We start from the raw sequence: 26,231 nt of genomic DNA, 5'->3' as shown, positions 1-26,231 counted from the left end.
GATCCCCCATGCTGCCTTGTACTCAGATGCTCAGTAAAGGTCTGTGGAACGACAAGCCCAGACCAGGATGCAGAAGAGATGTACATGTCTCTGTAGCAATAACTAGAATGTAGCCCCTGTTTGGTATGTAGAACGAGACGTTCCTAAGGAAGGAAAGACGAACAGCAGAATCTTTGTCCCTTATTAGGATCAACTCAAACTGACAATTCTTGGTAGCTACCTGTTGAAGAGTTCTAGACAGCAGAATTTCCCAAACTGCCATCCCAGCCAAACAGCTCTGGGCGCTCATTACCGATCCGGAGCCAGCGTTGAGCCTATAGCCATGCTTCTGCCAGAAGACAACCCAGAAACTCTTCAATCAAAGACTCCAAAAAATACAGCTGGTTTTATGTCGCTTCTCATTTATTAATTCAGTCTGTTCTACATTGTACAATTATGAAAATAACAAAACCACAGCTGGAAGCCCAAGAATATTTACACTGTCTTGTGTAGTGAGGTCAGTCTATGTTGTTGCACAGATTGGTTATGTTTGGTACCACAAGATGTTTATAATTCAGACAAAATTGGACAGATTAACAATTATATGTACAGTAAAATAAAAGGGGAAGTCATTCAAGTATCAAAATACAAAGACAAAGATTAAATAACATTTTTATTACAATTCAGTCCCATTGCCAGACCATCAGCAACAGCACTCTCGTGAACTGTGTCTGACAGCCATTCTGCAGGCTGGGGCATCTCAGGGGCTCCTGAAAGATGGGCCGAGTGCAGACTGGCTTTTAATGTCTTGCTGATTGCAGCGATGCTTGCTGCCTGCTCAAACCCAAGGCTTCTCAAGGAACTAGTACTGATGCTAGAGGCCCTAGAGGGATGCGAAGCATTGCGAATGCAGAGCCTGACAGAAGGAAAATCCTGCTGCTCAGAGCAGCTGGCAAGCAGAAGAGAAGAGGCCAGTAGAGAGCCTGAGGTTGGTGACAGGTAACTGACCCATTTTAAGTTCCCCGCCTAAATGGGCTCCTTCACAGTTCAGAAACACAGCGAGGGAGTTCGCCACATGGCATGGCCTGCACTTAGAGAAGTGTCAAGTAGGGGCTTTTCCACTTGGAGCCTGTCCTTTAAGTTACAATAGTCCTGTCTAGGGAAGGGAGAGTACCTGCCCCGGAGGATTACAAAAGAAAGAAAGAAAAATTCAGTCACTTTCCTTTCTTGAATATTTAGAAATAAACCAATCTTAAAAACAAAACAAAAAAACCCAGAGCCACAGCAGACTTACCAAGGCTTTCCACCCTAAATAAATAAAGATATAGCAGCTTCAAGGGGAGAAAACACCTACATATGATTTAAAACCAAAAAGCCAGCTTGAACTCATCGTAGTGTCTACACAGAGTTTTCTTTTTGGACCTACCACCTGCAACAGAGGTGCTGAGACAAGCACTGTCCTTCGCTAGGAGGAAGAAAGGGCGCAGGCATCCGCGCTCAGCAGAAGCAGCACAATTCACACAAGAATCTTAGATGTCCTTGTTAATTCTTGGAGGAAAGCAGGAGCTGAATACCGCACAGAGTTAGTTGATGGGAACCCTCACAGGCCCTGAAGGGGGCCGGAAGGGAAGTCAGACTAAACAAGGCCCTTCTTTAGTATCAGAAGTGGAGGAGACCTGCCCCTACTCCAGGGGGAGTTGAACCATGGACCACTGCTGGAAACATACAATGCCCGCCCTCAGGCCAGCAGAGACACAGCACACTCCCCATTTCTGCCCAAGAGCAGCCTCCTCACACACACACACCAACAAGGGGTTTCAATTCACAACTCTTGCTGGGAAAGAGAAGTGCTGCTGAGGCCTGGAATATTTACCCTGGGACCAGATGAACCGTGCCAGTACAACATGAGGTCTGCTCAAGCACCCACGGGATGGGCTGCCCATCCCTGCTACCTATCCCGGGAGGTACCCAACAACCAGCTGACTTTGCTCTGCCACTCAGCTGCGCAGGAATTAGCCCCTTTGTGGCCACTACACGCCAGAAGGAAGAACACAATCAAAGTTAAAAAGCAAAGCAAACCAGCAGGAAGGTGTAAGCAGCAACAGTGTACCCAAATGCCAGCCTGCCCTGAAGGCCACATTGGGGAAGAATCAAATCGACTGTCACCTTATTCAGCCTTTTCTACCCCTGGAGCTAGGAATGAGCAAGTATATTTCAGCCCAGCAGCTGAGAATACAGTCAGACCAGTAATTCCGAGAATCCAGATAAACCCTAATCATGCAGGCTGATGAGACAGATCACAAATTGGCAGGTAGCAGTCCGAGCTGACCTACCCGTTAATGCCCAAGACAAAGCTGCTTTTTCTCCTTTCTAACGATGCAGGCAGGAGGGTGCCATCAAAGCGCTCGTGGCCAGCCCACCAGGGGCAGTGTGCGAAGTGGCAGGTCAGAAGACTGGAGAGCGGCCAGAGCCCCGGCTGTGCTGCACTAGAAATGCTCTCTTCTCCATTCGGCCACTAGACCTTCACATTTGGGACCCAGAAATGGACTGGAAACCTTTGCTTGTGCCCATCGGCCTCTAAGGCTGGGTTCTCTCTGAAGAGGCTGTAGCCAGCTCTCCATGGGGACAAGAGGCTGTTCAGTTTGTTAAGAACAGCAACTAACTTGGTTGGGTTTGAAAAGCAGACTCTAACATATCTCCCTAATTTTGCCCCTTGAGCCGGCTCTTTCCAACTCACCCACAGGCCAGTGCCTTTTCCCCAGGCTGACCAGACCTTGCCCAGAGCCCATCCCAAGGACAGAGAACTGGGCAGACTGGCCTTTCAGCCAACCTCTGTTCCCTGTCCTCTGACCTTATGGCCATTTGTCTGAAGATTGGCAGTTTGACCTAGAGGTTTGAGCCAAGTGTTAAAAGTTCATCTTTTTAAAAAATATTTTTTTTTTCTATTAAAAAATGTGTTCTAGACAAGTAGCTTCTTGGCCCTCAGGTGGTCGTCTCATCTGCTAGAGGCCTGGAGTGGTTCTTGCAGCTAGGGCAGGGCTTTCTGCAGACCTGGTGATGCAGGCCCAAGCCTGCAGCCAAGAGGAGATCCTGCAGGCAGACCACGGGCCTGGGTCTTCAAAGCTGCTGGGAGACGGTGGTGGTGGTGGTGGTGGCGGCGGGAGCCTGTGCCCCTGCGTTTATGTTTCCACAGCACGGTATGGCTCCTCAGTGGCTCAGCTTGGCAGAAGCAAACACAATGGGGGGAGGAAAGGGTTAACCAAATGGGACTACACAAGGTGGAGGAGAGGAAATTAAAAGGAGACAAGGAAGCAGAATAGAAGGTCCCTCACAGCCTCCCCTGAGCGCCCCACGTGGCCTGCTCTGAGCGCCCACGGCCGTGCGCAGCGCCACTTCATGCTCAGGATGTCTACTCTGAAGGCACACGGATGGACAGGCAGGCAGGCAGGTTTATCAACTTGGGCTTAAACTCTAATTGCTGTAACTTACTGGCTTTTCTACTGGGTTCTGCCACATTTGTACTGCTTCCTACTAGAATCATTTCTTTCCTGTCTCCTGCCAACTACGCTGACTTGCCCACACTGGAGAATGTGGGGCTTCTTTAGACTCAACTCTGTGATCCCAGCTGCCGAACTGCTCTGGAGCAATAGACTATACAGCCTCTCCTCCCAGAGGAATTGGGAGACTGAGGGAAGATAACCAGGGAAAGGACCAGATGATGACTGACTTTGATCTCCACACCCTGAAGAAGTGTCAGAAAGGGCTGGAGGACAATGGAAGTTGCTCAGTCCAGGTCCCTGTCCTATAGCAGCTCTGTTCTGTGAGTGAGGGAAGGAGATGCACCATGTATGCATGGCACAGGTCTCACACTTCCTCCTTGGTGAGCCAGACTCCAAAGCCAGACCCCGTCCCAATAGTGGAGACACAAGGGACCGGATACATACATGCCATCCCGTTTCCTGGAGTGGAAGACCCATCAGAACCAAGCAGTCTGCTGAGTGGAGCAAGCCTGCAGATATTCAGATGCTCAGAGCTCCATTCTTTGGAGTCAGGCATGTGCCCAACGGCCTGGCATGTACCTTGGATCCTCACAGAAAGCAGTCTGGCTCTGGCCAAGCCACATCACTGGGCCCAGGGCCTCACAGGGGCCTGACCTTAGAGCAGAGGAGAGCGGGACAGGGCTGCAGCTAGCTGTAAGCAGGGTGCAAGGGGGTTCTGGCACTGGGTGGTCACAGTGGTTGGTTGTATCAGGAAAGGTGAAAACATACAGCTCTTGGCAGCTGCATCCAGCTGTGGCTCAGTATAGAAGCACAGGAAGAGGAACGCCGACAGACAGAGCCCCAGTCTAACTCGGCAGGAGTCATTCCTGGTGCTGTTTGGATTCTGCTCAAAGGCTGCCTTGCTCCCTCAGGATTCACAGTGCTGGCCCGCAGAGGCTTCCTGGGCACAGCAGAGCCCCTCAGCCCTCTTGGTGCCCACCTCAAAGGCAACTCACCCCCCAAGCTGTCCTTAGCCCAAGGAGGAGAATTCACAGTGTTGGGTGGTGTTAGGTACAAGAGCTGTTAGTGTACAGTATCAAGAGCTGCTGCCCAGGAGGAGAGTAGGCCCCAGTGGGGGTGGGGCCTTGGCGCCAGCAGCTGGAAGGAGAGAGTTGAGAACAGCAGAAGGATCGGATGGCAAAGGCACAGTGAGACTAGTGGAGACAGGGGGTGGATTGTTTAGAAGATGGTGGTCTCATACTTGGTGCTGAGGCTCCGCTTAGAGTCTGGTTTGGGGTCCACCACCCAGGAGACACTGGCATGAGATTGGGCATCTTGGTCCATATCAGGTGGTTCCAGCTGCCAAACAAGGAAAAAGGGCAGAGTCAGAGAGGGAGCTTTGCATCAGGGCCAGGAGGCAAGCAGGGCCCAGCATCCCCCACCCCCAGGCCATGCTGGAGCCCATAGCCAATGGCGGGCAGCCCTTAGTCTCCTTAGCCAGAGAGTAAGCCTGCCGGGCAAAGGGGAGTGTCATCCTCCCTGGAGCACTGTGGAGGGTCCCACCTCTGGGCTTCACCAGAGACAACTTTTTCTCCCAGGGATTTCTTGAAACTGCTCAGTTAAAAGAACAGCTGCTCTACCTGAGCATTCTGCTCTAAGTCCCAAATCTGTTCCTGGTGGGGAAGAAGGGAACATGGGGTTTGTAAGCTCCAAGCCTCAAGGCCCTCTGGGGGGCCAGAGAGATCACCCTGAGGCAAGACCACAGCAGACATCCCAGACCTCTGGAGAGAGGACACACAGCAGAAAACAGAGGGCTAAAACACAGACAGGGATGGGCAGGAGGGCATCTCAGGCAAGAAGAAAAGAACGCCACACAAGGTAGAGAGGGAGAGGCCACTCGAGTCAGAGAGAGCTCACGGTCACTTCACGCAGAACGACACACAGACAGCAGGAAGTGTAAAGACCTTGACTCCAGAACTAACAGACGGCAGCGGTAGGTAAGAAGGACGATGGGTGGTGCAGGTGTGACAGTAACAACAGCGACTATCAGGGGGCTGCGGCACCTGGGGTGCAGAGCAAAGCAGACACAGACACAGGGACGATGTTAAGGGTGCTCGCCTATGGGTCACACTCTCTGCAGCCCCATGACAGCCTCGCCCTAGGCTGAGTCCAGTGAGGGAGGGGAGTGGGAAAATCAGAGGTGGACGATTGCCCACCTGACGTTTGAGGGGCTGCCGCCCTCCCAGGGCGAGGGCCTTGGTGGTGGTAACTAATTACAAGGGCTGTTAACGAGAGGCCAGCTGTCTGCAAGTGAGAAGACCCTCCTTGTTGGCCCAGCTCCTCCCCAAGCCCTCAAACCCCAAGGCCAGGGGAGACGGGGCCCACATACTGCTGACTTCCTCATGCCGATCCGAGGCTTAGGCACCGGTTTGGAAGATTTTGTTTCAATCATCTCAGCTGCAGAGGCCCCCATTGGCCTGGACTTCTGGGCCTGCAAAGCCAGCTGATAGGCCACCTCAAATGCCTGCCCCAACGTCAGGATGATCTCGTATGTCAGATTCTGGGAGGAAACAGAACACATCTCTAGCAGATGGGCTTTGGGAGCCGCTTTGTCCTTTTTCTCTAACTCCTGCCTCATCCCCCACCCCCACCCAGAACACAGGCAGCGGCAGCATCTGGACAGGTTAACAGAGTTAACTGTAGTTGATTCTGCTGGAACCCTTGAAAGCACAAATTTGTTCCAACATGACTAATACATCAGGGAACAATGTGAGCATGACCCACAGCTCACGTTTCCCTGTGCTCCCAATTGAGAAACACTAGGGGAATGCTGTAATCCCCTGGGAATACACAAAGCGTGTACCCCAGAGGACAAGGAGCCACACCCATGGCACCTGGGTTGCCGCTCTGGCTGGATTTCAGGCCTCCTTCCACACTGCACGACGGCTCACAAGCTGCACCCTCTCCTGCCTTTAGCTTTTCCCTCTTTCCTGTCAGTCTATTATATATTTTCCTCTGTATTCTTGGCTCTTTCTCTCTTTTGTTCTCTCTCTCTCACATACAGGGTACTGGGTGTGGTGGGTATGCAGGTCTACAAACTTCAGGTCTTTTCTAGGTAAAGTATTATTGGAGTATTCTTGCATTTCTTAACCATTTAACATGAATAAAATGACACTGCTCTTTTTTTAAATTAGGTTCCTGTGTTTTTTTAAATGTGTCACTGACAAAGTTTCTCAAGCATTGTTCCCCTAACCCCATTTCCTCATAAACCCTAGGGTATTTCTTGTGTGATTTTGTGTAGCATGGTGATTTTTAGGAACACATATGTTGTGTTGCAGGAGAACTGACTATACAAGGAAAATGTGAGCCATGGGCAAGTAAGTGCCAAGAACTAGGAGCTGTGTGTGGACTACCCTATTTAATCTTCAAAACAACCCCCATGAGGTGGGCTATTTTTTATTCCCTCTTTTACAGATGAGGGAATGGGGAGGAAGTTTTCATGATCACACAGTTACCTACTGGCAGAGGCAGGACTCTGATGCCAGGGCCTGAGCCCTCCCCTGCTTGCCGGCCCAGAGCAACCACTGAGGTCTGGGGCGTACAAGGTCCAAGGGATGGGGTGAGTGCCCAGACCTGTCTGTGTTCCAGAAGCCACAGAATTTCTGGAAATAGCGACTTCCCTTGTGGGCAGCAGGGACCTGCACAAAACTCCTGGGGTGAGGAGACAACCTCTAGGCCCCCATCAGGCCTTGTCTCAAGGCAGACGGGATCCCATGTCCCACATCCCCTCCTGTGGGCCATGTGTGAGGATGAGCTCCTTTGCCCATGGCATCCAGAACGCAGCTTGAGCAGATATCTGAGAGAAGAAAACCGACTGCCAAGGAGGGCACTGCTGCTCCCATGAGGGAAGCAGAGGCGTTCTAGACTACCCAGCTGAAGGTCTGTGAACTGGAGCAGCAGGGAGCCTGGGGGAGAAGGTCTTGCCTAACCTAGGAACACTCAGCTAGGAGCTGGAAAACCCTGTGTCACTAGAACCTGGACGAGCTGCTTCTTCCCTCTGTGCTTTAGTCCCATCACGGTATGAAGGGCAGTTGGACTAGGTAATTGCTGAGGTTTCACTGCAAAGTGCCAACCAGGTGCCAGGCCAGCTCTGCAATGAGGTTATCTCGGATGTAGGGCCAGATCAGGACAGACTCTTCCAGGGCTTGCAGACTCTGCTGCCTCCACCTCCGAGGAAGGGGCCCAGAGCCCCACCCAGCCGTAAGACTCCACCCACCACATCCACTGTGCTGAAAACATGGCAATAGTGGTGACTGGTCTGCAGGTCCTTGGTAATGTAGGCAAAGGTACATAGGTCCTCTGGGTCCTGCGCCGCACAGGAAATATTCCGGATCTCATGCTCCGCGATGACATTCTGCAGGGAAAAGCAGTGTCCTGGAATTTCTCTGGCTCCCAGTCTCCCGGGCCTGCCTGACACCACCTGCCTGAGCCTTTCACTATTACCACCTTTCTCTGGCCCAGCCTACAACAATAAGTCAAACACTACTTCCTCTTTTCCCCATTTTTTGCTGGGGCGGGGGCAGTATCTAACCTTGCTTGATTTAAATTTGGAGTCTCCACCCTTGACCATGGCAACTGAGGGAGTAAAATGTTCACATCCATCCACCAGCCCTCTCCAGGCCCTTCCACCTTCCAGGGTGGTGAAGGTGGGAAGGGTCTCAGGAGGAGGCTGAAAGCAGCAGCCGTGGGGCACTCTTCTGCTCATTAAGGGAACTGTGCCATAAAGGCCTGTGTGCGGCTCAGTCAGCCCAACATATCAACGCTGAGGGAGATGAGCAGCAGTCGTGCACCAGGGTGGGGATGGGGGCTGGAGGCAGGGACCCAGGGATACAGATATTTGAGCAGATCAGACACAAGTACCTGGGCTAGGTGGAGGGAATAGAGATTAATAAAAGGGGGCTGGAGACATTCTGAGGGAGGATACCAACTTGGACGGAGATGAGGGGTGGAGAAAGGGCACAGGGTCACTTGCCCTGGAGCCCCATGGTTCCGATAGGGAGATGGGTCCCAGTCTCCCCAACGGTCCTTGTGAGGAACACACCTTGTTAGAGGCATCGATGAACTTGACACCTTTGTATGTGATGGACAGGATGATGGTGGGGATCTTCTTCATGTGCTCGGTGGATTTCTACAGGAAACAAGGGGTGGCCCTTTCAGCGCCCCTTCTCAGGGTGAAGCCCACTTGGATTCCACAGCCCCAGTCCCCCCCGTCACACAGAAGGCTGCAGTTGGTGCTCTCATGCGCTGCTGTCCACCCTAGCCAGCCTACCCCTAAGCCCCCCATACACACCATGGACCACCTACCCGCATCTTGGCACAGGCATCTTGTGTGGATTCTGTCCCTCGCAGATCTTTGATCAGCATGGAGCCCAGATACTGTGGGGCAAGTGGTGGCTGGGCTTAGGATACCTGCATTGCCACGCAGGGGTGGCCCAACCAACCTGGGATCACTCCTGATAGTTTTCCTCTTTCCTGACCCAACTGGGGGGCCCTCCTTCTTCCTCTAATCTTACCCATAGGCCTCCACCCCATCCCCCTAACTGCTGGGAGAGTCTGAGGAGTAGAGAACAGCACCAGAGCCCAGGGCCTGGTATGGTGGAGGGTCTTGAGAGTCTGCTGAGCCTCCGGGCTGTAGGGAGCACAGCCAGGAAAGGGGTTGGAAGCAGGGAGAAGGCTGGCCACGCCGAGAGGACAGAGGGCAACTCACGTTGGCTTCATAACCGCAGGACTCGAAGATGAGTTTCTCTGGCTGGTGTTGCCAGCTCTGCACAGGGGCGTAGGGGGCAGCCAGGCTGGGGGGGCGGAGGGTCAGCTTGGCCTCGTGGTGTTCCTCCTGTAGAACGTGTGGACTCAGAGCCTGACCACCCTGCTCACAGGGCAAAGCAGCCAGTGCCCTCGAGACAAGCAGTTCAAATACAATGGAGGTGCTACCTACACCTAGGTCAGCGCAAAGGGCAGCGGCTACTGAGCAGAGAAGCAGGGACAACCCCCGCAAGAGGAAGGCCCCGTCAAGGAGGGCTCAGTGAGAAAGGTGCTGTCTGAGACGAGTCTTAAAGGAGGCGGGGAAATGAACCCACCCAGAGAGGGGGGAAAAAGCAGAGTGAGCGTGGGGAAGCACAGGCTGGTGGATGCTACTCAAGCATAAAGAATGAAGGCAGACACAGCAGGAGCCAGATCCCTGGAAGCCTGTACAAGCCTTAGATCTGATCCTTGGGGCTGGGAAGTCAGTGAAGTGTCCACATCTAGGGATGACTGTAAGTGGATCCTTCTGGCAATAGCTGTGGGGGACAGGAGGCCATTGATGGGGATAGGAGGCCAGTGAGAGATGATGGGGACCTTAAGTAGAACCCTGGTAGAAGGGATAGAGAGGAGGGAAAAGATGTCCTTTCTGGCAATGTGAAGAGCCTCTACATATAGAACCAATAAACTGCCGGATAACATGTTTTTAAAATCTTTTAAAAATTCATGGCTGTGCTTGTGGAAAGCTAAGGGAAATCCCCCAGAAGGCAGAAATGAGAAGTGTGAATATGAAAAGAGAAAAAGCAAGACTGAAGCTAACATTCCTCCCTGGGGGATGGGGACACCTGCCAGTCTTATGTCTAACAGGCTGAGATGGGGGACACGAGTCAAAGCCTGGGGTCTGGAAAGGTAGGAGATAGGGCGGCAAGTCTTGAATAAATCTGGGACCCTAGAGAGCAGTGCCCTGAAGGGGAGTCAGGAATGCGAGGACAAGCCACCAAGGCCCAGCTGAGGCTGGCCAGCCATGGAACTGGCAGGCCTGGTCACATGAACGTGTGATTCTCTCCAGCCCTGTCCACCACTGGGCTACAAAGACAGAAGAATGGAGTTTGACCTGGGCTGTAGCTTTGCTGGGCAGGAGGAGCCGAAGGACGTGGAGTTGAGGAAGCTGGAAAGGAAGTAGTTCTGGGGAACCACCAGGGTAAGAAAGAAACGGTGGCCAGGAAAGGGCTGAGAGACTTGGAGAAAACAGGGACTGTGGTCACAGAGGAGATGGTGGCGTTCAACTCCTGAAGGGTGGCAAGTCCAGGCACAGAAGATGCAGGGGGTGGCCCTAGTGGCCGACAGGTGAAGGGATATAAATAGCCAAAGAACCAGGAGGCTGGCGTGTGGACATGGAGGCTGCGGTGGGGCATAAGTAGAGAAGGCTGGTGTCTTTCTGCCGATCCATGCCAGCCCAATAGTGCTTGGGGCAGCAGGGGATGTGGATGGATTTAGAAGGGAATGGGGTGGACCTACATCCGCAGCCACCCTCCTGCCCTACCTGGATTCTGAAGCGCTCTGCTCGAGAGTGTGCCCCAGGGTCGTGGAGGCTGTCGTGCCGCCTCCTGCCTGTGTCCGCAGGAGGTAGCAGCAGGTCTGCTGATCTCCCGGTGCAGGAATCATTCTGGCTCAGGGGGGATGATGTCTGGGAAAGCAAGTCCTGGCACTGTAGTGGGGAGAGATCCAGGTGACACTTGGATCACATCCACCCAGCCCTAGGCAGCAGAATCAGGGAGACACATTGCTGGCGTTGGAGCTGGAGCTGGAGCTGGCCCGTAGCACAGAGCTAAGGTGAATGGCATGAGGGCCTGTGGGGCCCCGCCTGGTTATAGTCAGAACAACAAGATTCTTCCTGGAGCCTAGATGTGACCACCTGTCCTGCAGAGGGCAGCTACCAAGAGCACCCACAGTTCACTAGTGCTCTCCCCAGGCCATAGCAGTACAGGTAACAAATGGTTATAGGGCTGGTGAGCCATTTTCAAATTTATCAAAGATAAAATCATTTGTCACAATTCATGTTGCAGATCTCTGGTGCCCATGAAGAAATCCAAAGCTCTTTCTTGAGGGGAAAAAAAAAAAAAAACCAGCCCTGCTGGTCGGGACCCTGAAGCCTTTGCCCTGAGGAGACACAAACCTGTCTGCTCAGCTTTCATATTTGAATGTCAGCCTGGCGTTCAGTTCCCAGGACAAGTCGGGGCCTCAGCTTTCTCCTCTATAAAGAGAAAGCCCACTTTCCGAGGCTGCTGGAGAAGTGAATGAGCTAAGGCACCACCATGTGGGCTCTGGGTGAGAGCTCATCCTGAACCGCTGGCTCACCAAGTTGCAGTCAGGGATTACCTGGTTCACGTAACAAATCAACTGTGAGGTTTTAAAAATGCAGACTCTCTTACCCATTTCATCTGCACCAGGAATTTTAATTCAGAAGATTTGGGAGGGCCCAGGGTGGTGCAATGGTTAAGTGCTTGGCTGCTAACAGCAAGGCTGGAGGTTCAAACCCACCCAGTGGCTCCTTGGGAGAAAGACCTGACAATCTGCTTCCATAAACACTACAGCCCTGAAAACACTATGGGGCAGTTCTACTCTGTTGCACGTGGCTGCTGAGTTGGAATTCAACACCAAAAAAACAGGCTGAGGCCTAGCTGTGTATTCCCCGCTGTCTCAGGATCCGGCAGACTGCCACCCGCCAGGGGGCCTCCTGGGCTCTGCCACCGAGTGAGCATAGCACTGAGCTTCACACAGACACAGCACCCGGTCAAGCCTCCGCTTCTGGTATATTTGTTTTCCTGCTTCTTTCAACATTTTTTTCTACTTCTATTTAAACTGGATCTTTGACTGGAGATGGGAGGCAGATAATTTATAAACAACCAGCCCAGAACTCTCCCCTCCTGTGCACCTCTCTTGGCCCCAAAAACGGGAGCAGGGAGGGCTTGCTTTCTCCTGCACAGCCAGGGTCAGCCTGTCTCTGAAGGCTCTTTAATTCCTAAAAGTACAAAACACAGACACGTTGCCCTTCTTCTTACTCCCCAACTCACTCTCAGCTGGGAAAACCTTGGGGGCTTCTGGGGGGGCTCCTCGTAGGGTCTGTCTGCGAGGGAGGCGATGATGCGCTTCCGATGGCCAAGCAGGTGGACCTTTAGGACCTGGGTGTGCAGAGGGAGGGAGGGAGAGAGGAGGTCAGGCAGCTGGCCAGGCTCACAGTCCCCTTCAGCCCCTAGCCCTCACCCCACAGACCAGGGTGTCACCCCAAGGGGCAGGTCACATTTAGGGCCCAGACTGGGCCAAGCAGAGGCTGTACTCACGTTAACAAGCTCTAGTTCCCAGAGGTTCTTCACAGTGTCAATTGAGCTGTAGCCGCTCGACAGGAAAGAATGGACATAGTCCTGCAGCCCCAGGGAGTCCAGCCAGGAGGGCATGGATGGGGGGCTGTTCCCGTCACAGCCCAGCGCCTTTACCTGTGGGACAAGGAGGGGAGACAGGGCTGACATCACACACTTGAGGATGGTTACCCCATGGTGGCCCAGGCCCGCTCACACAGGCCACATCAGAGACTGGAGGGGTGCGGACACTGCATGGAGAGAGGCCTGGTGGGATGGCATGAGGGCCAAGGAGGAGCCCTGTGGGCCTGGTGTCATGAGCAGCCGAGTCTGCCCCTCTGTACAGCCCTTTCTATGCCTGCTTGGGTCTCAGCTTCTCCATCTGAGAGGAGGGTCTACTGGAGCATCCCAGCTCTGGAGGGTGAGGCTAGATGGGGAAGAGTACTTTCAGAATGCCCCCACCCAGTGCTCTGATGAAATCAAGGATCTGGCGGGGCGGCAGGAAAACAGTGTGTGACTTGTTGGTGTTTCTTGAGCTCCAGGCATGTGGAAGGGACAGAGATACTGGACTCAGTGCCAGCATACTGGGAGGGAGAGACTCAGCCACACCCACCAGCCCCAGGCTCCCCAGGAATGACGGTGCCCCCTCCCTGCTGTCCTGGGGGTCTCCCAGGACAACCTGTCGGGGGCTGGGCTTGAGCTGAGGGGCTCAACACTAGGGGTCAGCACAAACTGGCTGGAGTCAGGAGAGACTCCATGGGGCAGGCCAAGCCTGTGGGCACCAGGCTCTTCAGCCAGGCAGACTGCTGGAAACTGAGGAGGGTGGGTACCCTCCTTTCTCCTTCCTGGCCCAGGTCCTCACTGTCCCTAGTGTTTCGCTGACCCTCCAGGGGCCTTTGCACTTAGTGCAGCAATGAAGAGAACTGTATGTTGGCCCCGCTAGGGCTCCTAGGATGACGGGCAGACCCCCGCCCCCCACAATGCTCTGCATGCCCCACAGCGTGCTCCCTCCCTGGTGTCAGGCAGGCACCATGAAGGAGACGGCCCTGGCTCTGGCAAAAGCCAAGACTGCAGAGCTGTCAGCAATCACCTTGGGCAGGGACCGTGCGGCCTGGAGCAGCTTCCGCCGGTGCTGGGGGTCACTGATGCCGATCTCCCGCAGGTCCTGCTCTTCCATCACATTAGACCCCTGAGAGCAGAAAGGAGAACATTAGGGCCGCTCCAGAACTGACAGCTGGTGGCTGGCTGAGGGCATCAAGTCAGCCCTTTGTGGCCTCTTGCCAAATTCTTTTCCTTCACCACTGGCACCAAGAGGGAGCAGAGACCTGGGGCTCCCCATGGAGGCTGGCTCAGTCCAGCAGGAGTCTTGTCAACCAGGAGGCCATGGTACGGAGTCAACTCGCCTGCCTAGACGGCCCCCTCCCACCCAAGTGGCTCTCAGGTGAGCTGGGGCTCAGGAATGCACACAGGGTGTGGCCCTGGACAGGCCTTCTCCAGCCTAGCCCACCTCTGAGTGTATGTACATTTTTCTGGGGAGCAGGTCCATGGCCATCCAAGATTAAGAACTGGTGAACCAATTCCAAGGCTCCTCATAGATGTGATTTTCTAATTCAAGGCTGTAAGAACCACCACAGGCAGGCAGCTGATGGCAGAGGCAGGTACCTAAGGAGCCAGCCTCACCCCAAGGAAGAGAGAAGTCTCCAAGGGGGTGGCTGCCAGAAAAAACCTTCCTGCCCCAGCTTGGGGGATTCCTCACCGATCTCCACTGGCTCCAACCGAGCAGCTGAGGGGGGAGAAGCTCCTGCAATAGGGTGGGGTGAGGATAGAAACTATGAGCCCCCTGCTCAGTGCTAAGCATGATGGTGACAAGGACAGCTGGTGTTTACTGTGCACTGACTTACTATGTGACAGGGACTGAAAGCTTTTATGTGGATTATCCCATTTCATACTTATAACCCTGTGAGTTAGGTTCTGTTTTAATCCTCATTAAACACATGAAGAAACTAAGGCGCACAGAGGTCAGAAACTTGCCTGAAGTCACACATCTAGTGATGGAGTTAAGATCTGAACCCAGGCAGCCTGGCTCTTTACTCCACACCTGTAACCCCTATGATGATGTCTTTATCACTCATAACAGTACCACAAAATAGGTATTTTCAGGTTAGGTTTTTAAATACACAGTATGGCTGATAATAAAAAATTCACTAGGTGCCAAAGGGTAGGCAGTGAAAGCAAGTCTCAGTTCTGCCCCGTCCCTCAGCCACAGTGCCCGCCCCCCCTCCCCGGGCACCTGTCACCACTCTCCTAGACGTCCTTCCAGAGCCCAGGCGGGCGCATGTGCACCCGCCTGCACACTGGGTTTCCTTCCACACAGGTGTAGTTCTGAGCACCTAATGTATCCAGGAGATGGCGCCACATCAGTATATGTGGACCTGCTGCCTTTGCTAGCTGCATTACCAGCAAGGTTATGGATATATTATAATCTATTTAAGCAGTTCCCTTTTGAAGGGTGTTTGTTCCCAATCTCTGCTACTACAAACAGTGCTGTGTGAATAACCTTGTGTGTGCATCATTTCTAGGTTATCCAGAAGAGAAATTTCTTGGTCAAAGGGTATGTATATTTAAATTTTTGACAGATATTTTTTACTCCCATCAATGATGTGAGCGCTAGATTCCACATACTTTCAGCAATATTATGGAGAGGTGGTGTATCGTAGCAGTTTCGATTAGTATATTTCTTATAATCTCACCCGTTGGTGAGACTGAGCATTTTTTCATATTTATCACACATTTATGTAGTACATACCCCTCCCCCCACTCCATGTCCGACATGGCTTTATATATATGTTAACCAATTTAATAACAGGGACTCTTGTTACTCCCATTTTACAGCCTAGGAACTTGAGGCCCAGAGGGCTTAAGTGTCCTGACCAAAGTCACACAGTAAGCAAGTGTGGAGCGAGGATTCAACCCTGAGGCTCCTGTCCACCCGGCTTTGCTGCGCATGCGTGGGGAGCACCTGTGGTTCCCGTCCCAGGAAGCATTCACTTACACTCTGCCTGTTTTTCTGCAGAAGGGTGCTGATCTCTGCATTGATTTGTAGGAATTCTTTATATAGTAAATTAACCATCTATGAAATGAGTTAGACATTTGCTTTTCCAGTTTGTCATTTATCTTTTGATTTTTATGTTGGCCTTGTTCATAGGGAAACTTATTTTGATGGGCCTGAATGCATTCAGCTTTTCTTGTACAGCTTCTCAGTTTTTCAGGCTTAGGAAGACCTCACCCTTTCAAGATTATTTTTAAAATTCTTCCATATTTCTGTAATTTTACAGTTTCATTTTTTACAACTGAATCTTTACCATTTGGAATTTATTTTGATGTAGGGTTTAAGAGCAAGGATCCAGCTTTTTTTTTTTTTTTTCCAGGCAGCAAGTTGCCCATTTCTTGACTGATCTGTCCTTTTCCCCCTAATCTGAAATGCTACCTCTGATGCGTCCTAAATTCCTATGTTTCTGGAATTCTTCCTGAGCTTTCAATTCTATTGAGGTGGAGATATATCACCTCCACTTTACAGATGGAAAAGTTAAGTAACTTGGGCCAGTGCATGCAGACCATTATCTGATGGGCCCCAGCTTTGTATCCAGATTATAGTGACTGCTGCCCTATAGAGGACACCCGCCAAGCCTTCATCTCAAGGTGAAGAGAGCTCTGGGAGAAGAGCTCTGGAGCCAGGCCTGAAGCTCCTCTGTACTTAGGCTGCAGACCATGTCCCCTTGCTGGAGCACAAGGGCGGCTCAGGGCCCTGCAGAGGTTCCGTGGAACCTTGTCATCACTCCTGAGTTGCCCTGAATCCAGGCTTGCCACACAGTTCCCACAGGGCTGCTGGGCCTGAATCTAGGGTCTGCTGATGAGGAAAGACACAGAGAGGCGGCTGCCTGACCAGACTTTCTACTTGATGATGATGATACCCTGCAAGAACCTGAACTGAGCCAAACAGTGAGCCCAAAGAGAGCCACCACAGGAGTTGTCTGGACTTTTAATGTAAGCTGAACATTTACTCATAAACCTTTGCAAGCTTTTAAGGCCACATTAATGCTGACCTGAAGGCTCACCAGGAAACCCAGATCCAACTGGAGAGAAGGCCTTCATTAACCAGACCCCCGGTCATTAGAACTGGGGGCTGCGCGTAGCTTTGAGGACAAGGAGGCAAACAGAAACTAAACCAAAGGGTTTGATGAAAAATCAAAGCAAACAGTGGCCAGAGCATGTCCTGGGCACCGTGCAGGTTCTTCCCGACTTCCACTCACTGTGGAACTGGTTTATGTGGTGACTACAACGTGCTACAGATCCTCAAAGGGCAAGAAACATTTCTGAAAGTGGCCACACACTCTTTGTTAAGGGAGAAAAGGACCACTGCCTTTTAGAAAGCTCTGGAAAAGATGGGTTGCGGGGGCGGGGGAAGGGACTTTCTACTTTTCCTTCTCTCCCACTATCGTGTACCGAGAGCTTCCGATGACAGGCGCTGTTCTGAGTTCTTAGTGAGTTAGCAGTTAGGGAGCTAACAACGTAAAATGGCTCATCTGCCTACAAGTTTGAGCTAATACAGGTTTACTTAGATTTTTTTAACGTTTCACTTAAAAGTCTTCAGGCCTCCCCTGTGTGGAGCCAAGACTTCGCCTGGTTTGGGTTCTGTTCCTGTGAGAGATGGATGGGGGGCTCCCCAGCAGAGGTGGGGTGGGAACATTGAGAACATCAGAGTGCCTGGTCCTTCCTGGGCTCTGTGCCAAGGGCTTCCCCTGTCCTACCTCATTCAGTCCTCACAACAACCCTGGCCGTGTTTACTACTGCTTTCCCCACTTTACAGAGGAAGAAACAGAAGAGCAGAGGCTAAGACACCTGCCCAAGGTGACGCAGCTAGTGCTGCACCAGGATTACTGGCTGGAGCCACTGAGCTCTAGGGCATAACAAGACTCCCTTGGGCCACCATCTACTGGTTTTGTGGGAGAAGTGAGCCATCCTGGGCTCACAAAGAAGATGCAAGCAAACGATATGTCCCAGGCACAGTACTGGGTGCTTGACAATCAATGCCTCAAAAAATTCTCCCAACGGACTTTTAAGATAGAAACTGCCCACATTATAAGAATCAAACTGAGGACCAGAGAGCTACATTGACTTATCCATGGTCACGGAGCTAGTAAGGGGCAAAACCAAAATCCCAAACCAAACCCACTGCCATTGAGTCAATTCCAACTCATAGTGACCCTACAGGAGAGAGTAGATGCTGAGCAAATAACCCAAGAAGCTGGACTATATTAAGAAGAACATGCATCAGGATTGGTGAAAGACTCATTAACAACCTGTGATATGCAGACAACATAACCCTGCTTGCTGAAAGGGAAGAGGACTTGAAACACTTACTGATAAATATCAAAGACTACAACCTTCAGTATGGATTACACCTCGACATAAAGAAAACAAAAATCTCTACAACTGGACCAATAAGCAACATCATGATAAACTGAGAGAAGATTGAAGTTGTCAAGGATTTTGTTTTACTTGGATCCACAATCAATGCCCATGGAAGCGGCAGTCAAGAAATCAAATGACACATCGCAGCGGGCAAATCTGCTGCAAAAGACCTCTTTAAAGTGTTAAAAGGCAAAGATGTCACTTTGAGGACTAAGGTGTGCATGACTCAAAGCCATGGTATTTTCAATCGCCTCATATGCATACAAAAGCTGGACAATGAGTAAGGAAGACTGAAGAAGAATTGATGCCTTTGAATTGTGGTGTTGGTGAAGAATATTGAATATACCATGAACTGCCAGAAGAACGAACAAGCCTGTCTTGGAAGAAGTACAGCTAGAGTGCTCCTTGGAAGTAAGAATGGCAAAACGGCGGCTCATGTACTTTGGACATGTTATTAGGAGGGATCGGCCCCTGGAGAAGGACATCATGCTTGGTAAAGTAGAGGGTCAGCAAAAAAGAGGAAGACCCCCAATAAGATGGATTGACACAGTGGCTGCAACAATGGGCTCAATCCAGCAACGACTGTGAGGATGGCACAGGACCAGGTGGTATTTCCTTCTGTTGTGCACAGGGTCACTATGAGTCAGAATCAACTTGACAGCACCTAACAACAACAACCTTTACAGACACAGACTGCCATATTTTTCTCCTGTTGAGTGGCTGTTGGATTCAAACCACCAACTTTTCAGTTAGCAGCCAAGCACTTAACTACTGTTCTACCAGAGCTCTACAGCAGAACCTTAAAAAAAGGCAAACCTGTTGCCCTCAAGTCAATTCCGACTCATAGTGATCCTATAGGACGGAGCAGAACTGCCACACAGGGCTTCCAAGGCTGTAAATCTTTATGGAAGCTGACTGCCACATCTTTCTCCCACGGAGCTCCCTGCTGTAAGGGGCAAAGGGACTGTTAAACCTATATCTGAGCAACTCCAAAGTCGTGTCCCATGGTCTTTCTACTAGGTTAAGGGGGACTGTTGAGAAAAGCAGAGTGTGGACAGTGAGGGCAGCAGCCTGCTAGAGAACTGGGTTAGGGACTCTGCCATGGGCCTGGCATCAGGCTCCACCAACAAGCACAGAAGACGATGCCTGAACAGTGGCTTCTCAGCTGCAGGGCAAGCTGCTATGGTCCCAGGCTGCTGGGCATCCGCAGCCAGGACAGGGCCTGGCAGGGCCCGTGGGAAGGGAAGGAGTCTTGGAAAGAGACAGGAGGGACTGCTGAGAGGGAAGCGGGCAGGGGCTGCTGAAGGACCCTGCAGTCCTTTCTGCCCAGTTTTCTCTGGCCTTCCAGGGGGTGTCCAGTGAAAAGAACAATCACCAGGAACCTGCTAGGGCTCCAACCAAATGGAAGCCACGCCCTGAGGATGCCCAGAAGTCCAGGAAGTTTGGGAGTGGTGAGAGGGTGCGGTAAGCAGTGTTTCCCAGAAGCAGGAGCCAGGCTGGAGCAGCGAGGAGTTCAGGGTGGTAGACGTGCAGGCAGGCTGTGAGGCAGGGCGGTGGTGGGAAAGCAGCTGCTGAGAGGGCCAGGAAGCTATGCTAGGGAGTTGACACTTTCTGCTCTAAGTAAAAGACAGGTGTCCCATTTTGTAATGAGGAAACTGAGGTTCGGCAAGAAGTAACTTGCCTGAGGTCATACAGCTCTGTCCCTACTATATTCAGTTCACAGAGCTCCCTCTTTCCTGGTCCAGATGAGAAGAACCAAAGGAAAGAGAGACCAGTGATTTGAACTTCACCCTACAGAAGGCGGCCCAGGTTCCCAGGCACACAGAACTAAGTAATCCCCTGGCAAAGAGGTATGAGTATGGGGAGCCAGGAGCAGGGCTGCAGTTGGGTAAACTGAAGAGTGGGCTTGGGAAAGCTGACTCAGGGCTGGAGGGCCAATGATGTACAGGAGCCCCGGCCCATGCCTGGCACGTGAGCATAGCACTGCGCTCTGCCCAACTCCTGCACAGCAAGGAAGCATGTGTCACCCACCAATGAGCCCAGCCAAGTGTGAGGCAAGGTCTCTTGTGTGACTCCATAGGTGAGATCCATGCCCTTGGGATGCTTCGGCTTCTCCTCCAAGGAAGACATGCCCTCTGTATGGAGATGCTTTGGTGGACGCTGGCAACAGGTTTAGAAGCTCTTTTGCTGGTGACCTGATTGGCAGACTGTAAGGTCAGCTAGGCTCTCTCTGAGGGCTGTCCAAACCAGCTCCCTCCTCCTTGGGAATCTAGGATCCAACAGGTGGGTAGTGTGATAAGTCCCCAAAGCTTGAACTCCAATGTGCTCAAACTAGGCCTGCAAGAGAGCAATCTAGAGGGGGAGGAAAGGCTGGCAGGCAGGCTGGGGAGCAGCTTAAAGGGTATTCACATGTTTAAGTGTCTATGTGGGCACGGGATTTCTGCTAAGTATCCAGGAGAGCCAAGGGAATACCCCAAGCCCATCTTGCTTTGCCAGCAATTGAGTGACACCCCACTTACAAAGAGGGGCACAGCTCAGGGGGACCTGCTCCTACTTTATCCTTGGCCAGCTCTGGCCCATAGATACCCTTAACAGTCTACACTCAATGACAACCAAATCAGGGGCTCAGAAACGCTTGGTCTGGGCCTGTCTCCCTGGGAAACCATGTCAAGGGGTGAGAGTGACCCCAGACACTAGCTCAGGGACTCGAAAAGAGCTACATAGATGCTGACATCATCACCGAGCTCATCATCGAAGACCAGAAACCCCAGCCCTTTTACTTACTTCACTCCCCCCAGGAGGGCCCACTGAAGCAAGGCCTGTGCCTTGTCACACGACAGGTCATGGTGTGAAGGGTCAGAGTCCTGGCTGGGGAGGAAACACACCTGGGCTGACAACTCTGGGCCCTGCCAATGGCTGTAAGTCAGGCCCCTCTAGCACCAGACCTTCAATCAAACAAAGGCCGATATATTCTGATGAAAGAGTGGCTACTGGGCCAGAGCAGCATTAGCCTGGGCTCCCCTCCAAGGAGGTTTACATTAGCCCATAAATTCCCACTTCATTTCCATATTCGGTATGGCCTATCCCTCTTCTTGGACAATCACTTGGCCATTTCCCCTGCCATCAGTCATAAAAAAGCAGAGGCTGAAATCTCATCTCTTGATTGCAGTGAGAATGAGAGCTTTTGTCCTGCACTGATTTTGCCCTCCAGGGAAAATGCTGTCCTTTTCCCAGCAGCCCTCCCTCCTCTCTGCCCACCTCCATTTCTCTTCCCAGGGAGAGCAAAATGAAAGTGAGAGGGAGACCCAGGTCTAAGGAGCAAGAGACTGGGGGGGAGATGATCTAGACAGAGGAGGTGCTGAAGGGGGAGAAGGGTGTGCTCAGGGCTCAACCTGGATACACAGGAAGATGCTAGAGCACAGCAAGCTTTGTGAAATCACAGGTAGGGAGGATGGGAGGGCGCCACACCCATCGCTGCATTGAGTTGGGCCTGCTGCTGCTAAAGCTCATCGGCAAACAAACCAGTCAGTCAGTGTGGGGGCCCACAAGGCTGCAGCTCCAGGCCAGATGCAGATGCAGTCCCCGGCGTCACACGACTTCCCGCCCCCACGACCCCAGGGCATCCCCAGGCACTGGCTGGTCCAATGTGATATTTACTCTGTGTCTGAGTTTGGAACCCACCAGCCACTCTGCGGGAGAGAGATGTGGCGGTCTGCTTCCGCAGGGATTACAGCCTTGCAAACCCCATGGGACAGTTCTACTCTGTCCTACAGGGTAGGTAAGAGTCTGAATCGACTAGACCATGGCAATGGGCTTGCTTTGGTTCACTTTGGTGCCTTCAAGAATGTTGTAGGTTTCCACCGGCTCCTTTCTGTTCTCATCTCCTCCCCACATTAACATGTTTTTTTCCTGGGTAGAAAACTTATACAAGTTCAACGTAGAAAAATTTGAAAAGAAAGCACAGAAAAAAGTAAAAACCACCCATAAACCCATCATGGCGGGGGGGGCGGGGGCAGAGTTACCATTCTGGCGTATTAAAAAAAATTTTTACAAAGGTAAGATTGGGATAATGCCTACCATTTTAGTGTATTTTTCTAAGCTTTAATTAAAAAAAAAATTTAGCCAAATTGGGATTAGAGTTTGCATATATTGTGTTAAACCTACCTTTTTCACATACCAGTACACTGCAAACATTTCCCCTGATATTCACCTGTCTTTTATGAGTAACTGTGATTACTGCACACACTCTAGCACACGGGCCCCAGGATCTAACCCACTGTTAGACTTTTAGGTTTTCTCCAGTCTTCACTAGATGCCACCGTAGGCAGTTCTTTGCAGTCTTCAGAACATGCTACTTGGCAGTGGCATCGAAGATGTTGGGCACTGCCATCTGGGGTACAGGTGCCTGAGCACAGAACAGGTCTCTAAGTCAGGACCATCTCCTGAGGCTGGGGTGGCAACAACCATGTGTGTACCCTGGGGGCAGGGGTGGAGGGTGGGAGAGGAGAGAAGGGGGGTATGAGTACACCCTTCTTGAACCACTGTCCCAGCCCCAGGGAGTCTGGGACTTGAAGAGCTGGCTGAGGGAGCCGAAGAGCCACTGGGAGAGGGAAGAGGCACCAAGGAGAAGGGGGTAGGACTCTCTGCAGCTCTGTTGTAGCTGAAACTCTTAATAGCGATGAAAAGGAGAGGCCGTGCTACTTGAAGTGCCCTTGCGCTCACCTATCCAGGGTTTGAGGGCTTTCTGAGCGCCAGCTACTATGCAAGGCCCCTGTGGTAAAAAGAATAAGAACTGGGTTCAAATCTAGTTTTGCTGTTATAGGCTCTGTAAGTAGAGGCAGTAGGCAAGTCAGACCCTTGTAAAACAGGAATAAAAGTACCTGCCTCACAGGATTTTAAATGAAATCATCAATTTCACGGTGCTGAGCACTGACCCTGCTGGCAGGAACCAGGGGCCCAGTGATTGCTCTTGTTCATTTGTTCACTGCTGTCTGGCCAAGAAGACTGTTGCTTCCTGAGTGGGGCCAGATCTGTGACAGAACTTCCAAAGTGGCCTCAAGCTGAGACCCATCTCTTCACTCACAGCTGGCTCTTTAAAAAGCTGCCACCACTCTCAGCAACAGGAGCCCCTTAGCGTAGATCCCAAGCCTCTCTGCTTTCCTAACTACACCCTACCCCCTCCTCAGCTCATACCCTTGTCCTCACCTCAAGAGATATGACTTAATGGTGAGAGACAGAGCAACTAGTTCAAGAAAAGATGAGGAAGAAGCAAAAATGTAACCAGGTCCTAGGTCCTGATGCCTGAACAGGTAACTTCTGGAGGCAGGCCTTCTCCATCCTGTCAGTTTCTATGAGAAAGGCTCTAAAGGAGGGACACCACTGCACAGGGGTGTGTGGAACTCTCCTGCCGGCTTCATGGAAGCCACACCCCTCTGACCCTTGCTATCCCAAGAGGGCTCTTAGTCTCCCCATCCTCTCTGTGCTACGTACAGCTTCGTTCTCATCCCTCTGCTGCCCATCCTCTGAACATCTTTCTTTTTGAGGTCTTGGCTGAGGTCACCAAAAAACCAAACCCATTGTAAGTCAAGTCGAACTGCCTCATAGAGTTTCCAAGGAGCGGCTGGTGGATTTGAGCTGCCAACCTTTTGATTAGCAGCTTAATGCTTAACCACTACATCACCAGGGCTCCTATTCACCCCATATTCACTCCTTCAAATCAGCACTGTGGCTTTGCGAGGACCAAGTCAGCCTGGAATCAGAGGACTTGGTCCCAAGGCCATCTGAAGCAGCCTTTAGGTCATGGATCTGAGGACAAACAGTAGAGGACAAAGCCAACATCTCCTTCTTCTTGCTGTACCCAGCACTGAAACACTGCTGCTTGCCCTGTACATTTTAGACAAAACATCACTTACCACCTTACGTTCTCACGTGTAAAGTAATGACTGGCTTTAGTCTCTGATGTTACGATGTCACCACATGTAACGGTTGTCTCCATCAGAGCTTAGGTGAAGTGAAATTCCCATGTGGCAAATGATGAACACCGAGGCGAAGTAACTGCCCAAAGTTGTTCTGTGAGACACCTGGGATGGGGACCAGGTCTCCTGACTCTTGGTCCAGCTTTCTTTGCAAATAAGTAGAATCTTGAGTTTTCTCTGGAGCTTTTCCCTGTCTAGTTTATTTAACTGTGGATTCAGCAAGCTGTACTCAGCCCTGGAGCTTCACTTAGATGAGGGGGCAAGGACATCTGCCACTGACCCAGGTATGGTGGTGGCCACTGCCAGTCTAGAAGGGATTAATGGGGACCCTGAGCCAGTGCTGAGAACTTACTTGGGTCTGATTCATGACCAGCTCCTTTGTCAGTGCTTTGTAAAATAGCCTTTAACACACAAGTGGGTGGATTGAGTGGCCTGCTGGACCCAGACAGCACCTGTGAAGTGATGCAATAGCCCAGCCCAACTCGGTGAACGCCGAGCTCCAGCCTTGTGGGGACACACTGAGCAGGAGGCCTGAAGGCAGCACCTTCCTAACAGGCAGTGAGAGCAGTACTCAGGGCCGAGAAGACCTGGCTCTCAGTCCAGCTCAGCACCTGCTTGACCAGCCACCCTGGGCAAATCACTTAATTCAAGAGTCCTGAGACTGGGGTCTGTGGACCCCAGGAGTCCATGGGTGGGCTTCAGAGGTGCCCAAGAATCCCTGAACTACAATAGACATTTGGTGTGGCAGGAAGTCTGTGGCTTTAACAGGGAGACCAGGCCCCCCCTGACCTGCCCTCGGGGCTTCACTTCCCTCACATGTACAGTGAGGGAAGGTGTCTGGCTAAATGAACCCACTGACATGGCAATGCCAGGAAAGACACAGCTGCTGCTTCACACTCAGATGGCAGCAATTGAAAGCTATGTAGCAGATCTGTTAGCCAATCCAGTTCCATCTTAAATTGCAGTTAGTCAAGTTAGCAGACCTTAAAATAGGCATTTAAAAAGAATCCTCAAATCCCCTTCTACCAAAAGGGGACTAGAGAAGGCCAGAGCAGCACCTGAGGCACACAGCTGGGCTCCTGGAGAATTCCAGCTGCATGTGCATCTGGAAAGGGGCCCAAAGGGAGTCTGGCCCGTGCCTGCAGGTGAAAAGGCTGCCAGGCTGCCCTCAGCCAGGCTCTCAGAGACCAAGGGAAGACCAGCAGAGATCAGACCAACTCCTGGGATACCTGAGGAGTTCAGGGTCCAACATTAGCACAAAAGTTTGTCAGTGCAGGAGGGAAGATCCTCACTTGTCTAAGACTATTCCTTTCATATCCTTAGCTCCGCTGATCCTCCAGTCCCATAGATGAGGACAGTCTCCTCGCTGGCCCTACCTCATGCTGGGGCACAGAGAATCCCCACACAGCTGCCAGCTCGTAAAGCACTGTGGAAAAAGATGGATGGGCTAGGGCTGGCAGAGATGAGGTCTAGGCAGTGAAGCATATGACAACAACTGGGGCAGTCCCTCAGCTCAGGCCAGCAGTGATCCCCAGGAATCTCAGGGTGGAAGAAGGCAAAAGGAAGGACACCAGAGGAGGGGATGAGATGGTAGCATGGGAAGCCAGAGCAGGTCACCAAGGGCACAGCCCCACTGTTCACATGAAGCCAGCTCAGAGAGCTGAAGATTGAGGAGCAAATCCTGGGGACAGGAACAGGAGGAAACCTCAGAGATTTGGAAACCTGGCTGGAAAGCTTCGCAGAAGCCAATCAAGAAGGGCCTCCAGGCCCGAGCTTGTGCCGTTCAGCCCTCTTACTGCTTGCTCCTCCTCACCTGTCATTCCTCTCAACATGGGGGAAAAAGCTGGCACAGTCCCAGAGACAGACAGGAAAGCAGTGGGAGCCTAACTGCCATGTGGCAGAAGCCTAGAGAGAAATAGATTGATGGGAGGAGCAAGAGGTCTCCCTGACCCATGCCATAAGACACAACTGGCCTGCTGACTCAGTCTGTTTCTGACCCATCCTGAGCCTGCTGCCAGATTCACTGTCATTTCTCCGTCCCCTGAGCCACCCCTCCAGCCACTGCTGCCTACTACACGCCCAGCTCATATCTGCACCCTGAGTGTACAAACAGGCACCTCAACTCAAGGCTAAGACCGGTGAGAGGCACAAACCCGAGGAACACCCCCACC

General features: G+C 51.9%; 1 protein-coding gene across 10 annotated transcripts in view; it reads right to left on the bottom strand.

Annotated features, from left to right (window-relative positions):
- Nucleotides 1–384: 384 nt before the first annotated feature.
- The window catches only part of ANKS1A (ankyrin repeat and sterile alpha motif domain containing 1A), a 201,565-nt gene continuing 175,718 nt past the window's right edge, over nucleotides 385–26,231 (bottom strand). For 2 of the 10 annotated variants that reach the window (XM_023540156.2, XM_023540161.2), the window contains exons 15-24: nucleotides 13,704–13,802; nucleotides 12,599–12,751; nucleotides 12,332–12,439; nucleotides 10,801–10,965; nucleotides 9,226–9,351; nucleotides 8,823–8,894; nucleotides 8,560–8,646; nucleotides 7,735–7,872; nucleotides 5,848–6,018; nucleotides 3,230–4,817 (exon numbers count right to left, since the gene is read on the bottom strand). In XM_023540156.2, the coding sequence (XP_023395924.2) occupies nucleotides 4,698–4,817; nucleotides 5,848–6,018; nucleotides 7,735–7,872; nucleotides 8,560–8,646; nucleotides 8,823–8,894; nucleotides 9,226–9,351; nucleotides 10,801–10,965; nucleotides 12,332–12,439; nucleotides 12,599–12,751; nucleotides 13,704–13,802 (1,239 nt within the window). In that variant the 3' untranslated portion in view covers nucleotides 3,230–4,697. Of the gene's footprint in view, nucleotides 3,199–3,227; nucleotides 4,818–5,422; nucleotides 5,522–5,847; nucleotides 6,019–7,734; nucleotides 7,873–8,559; nucleotides 8,647–8,822; nucleotides 8,895–9,225; nucleotides 9,352–10,800; nucleotides 10,966–12,331; nucleotides 12,440–12,598; nucleotides 12,752–13,703; nucleotides 13,803–26,231 lie in introns of those variants that run through there. The other 8 variants (XM_023540157.2, XM_023540164.2, XM_023540165.2 and 5 more) reach the window with 8 other exon arrangements.

The sequence above is a fragment of the Loxodonta africana genome, chromosome 1 (genome assembly GCF_030014295.1).
Source record: "Loxodonta africana isolate mLoxAfr1 chromosome 1, mLoxAfr1.hap2, whole genome shotgun sequence".
Classification (NCBI taxonomy): domain Eukaryota; kingdom Metazoa; phylum Chordata; class Mammalia; order Proboscidea; family Elephantidae; genus Loxodonta; species Loxodonta africana.
Note: the sequence above shows the minus strand (reverse complement) of the source record. Positions and strands in the feature narration are given on the sequence as shown.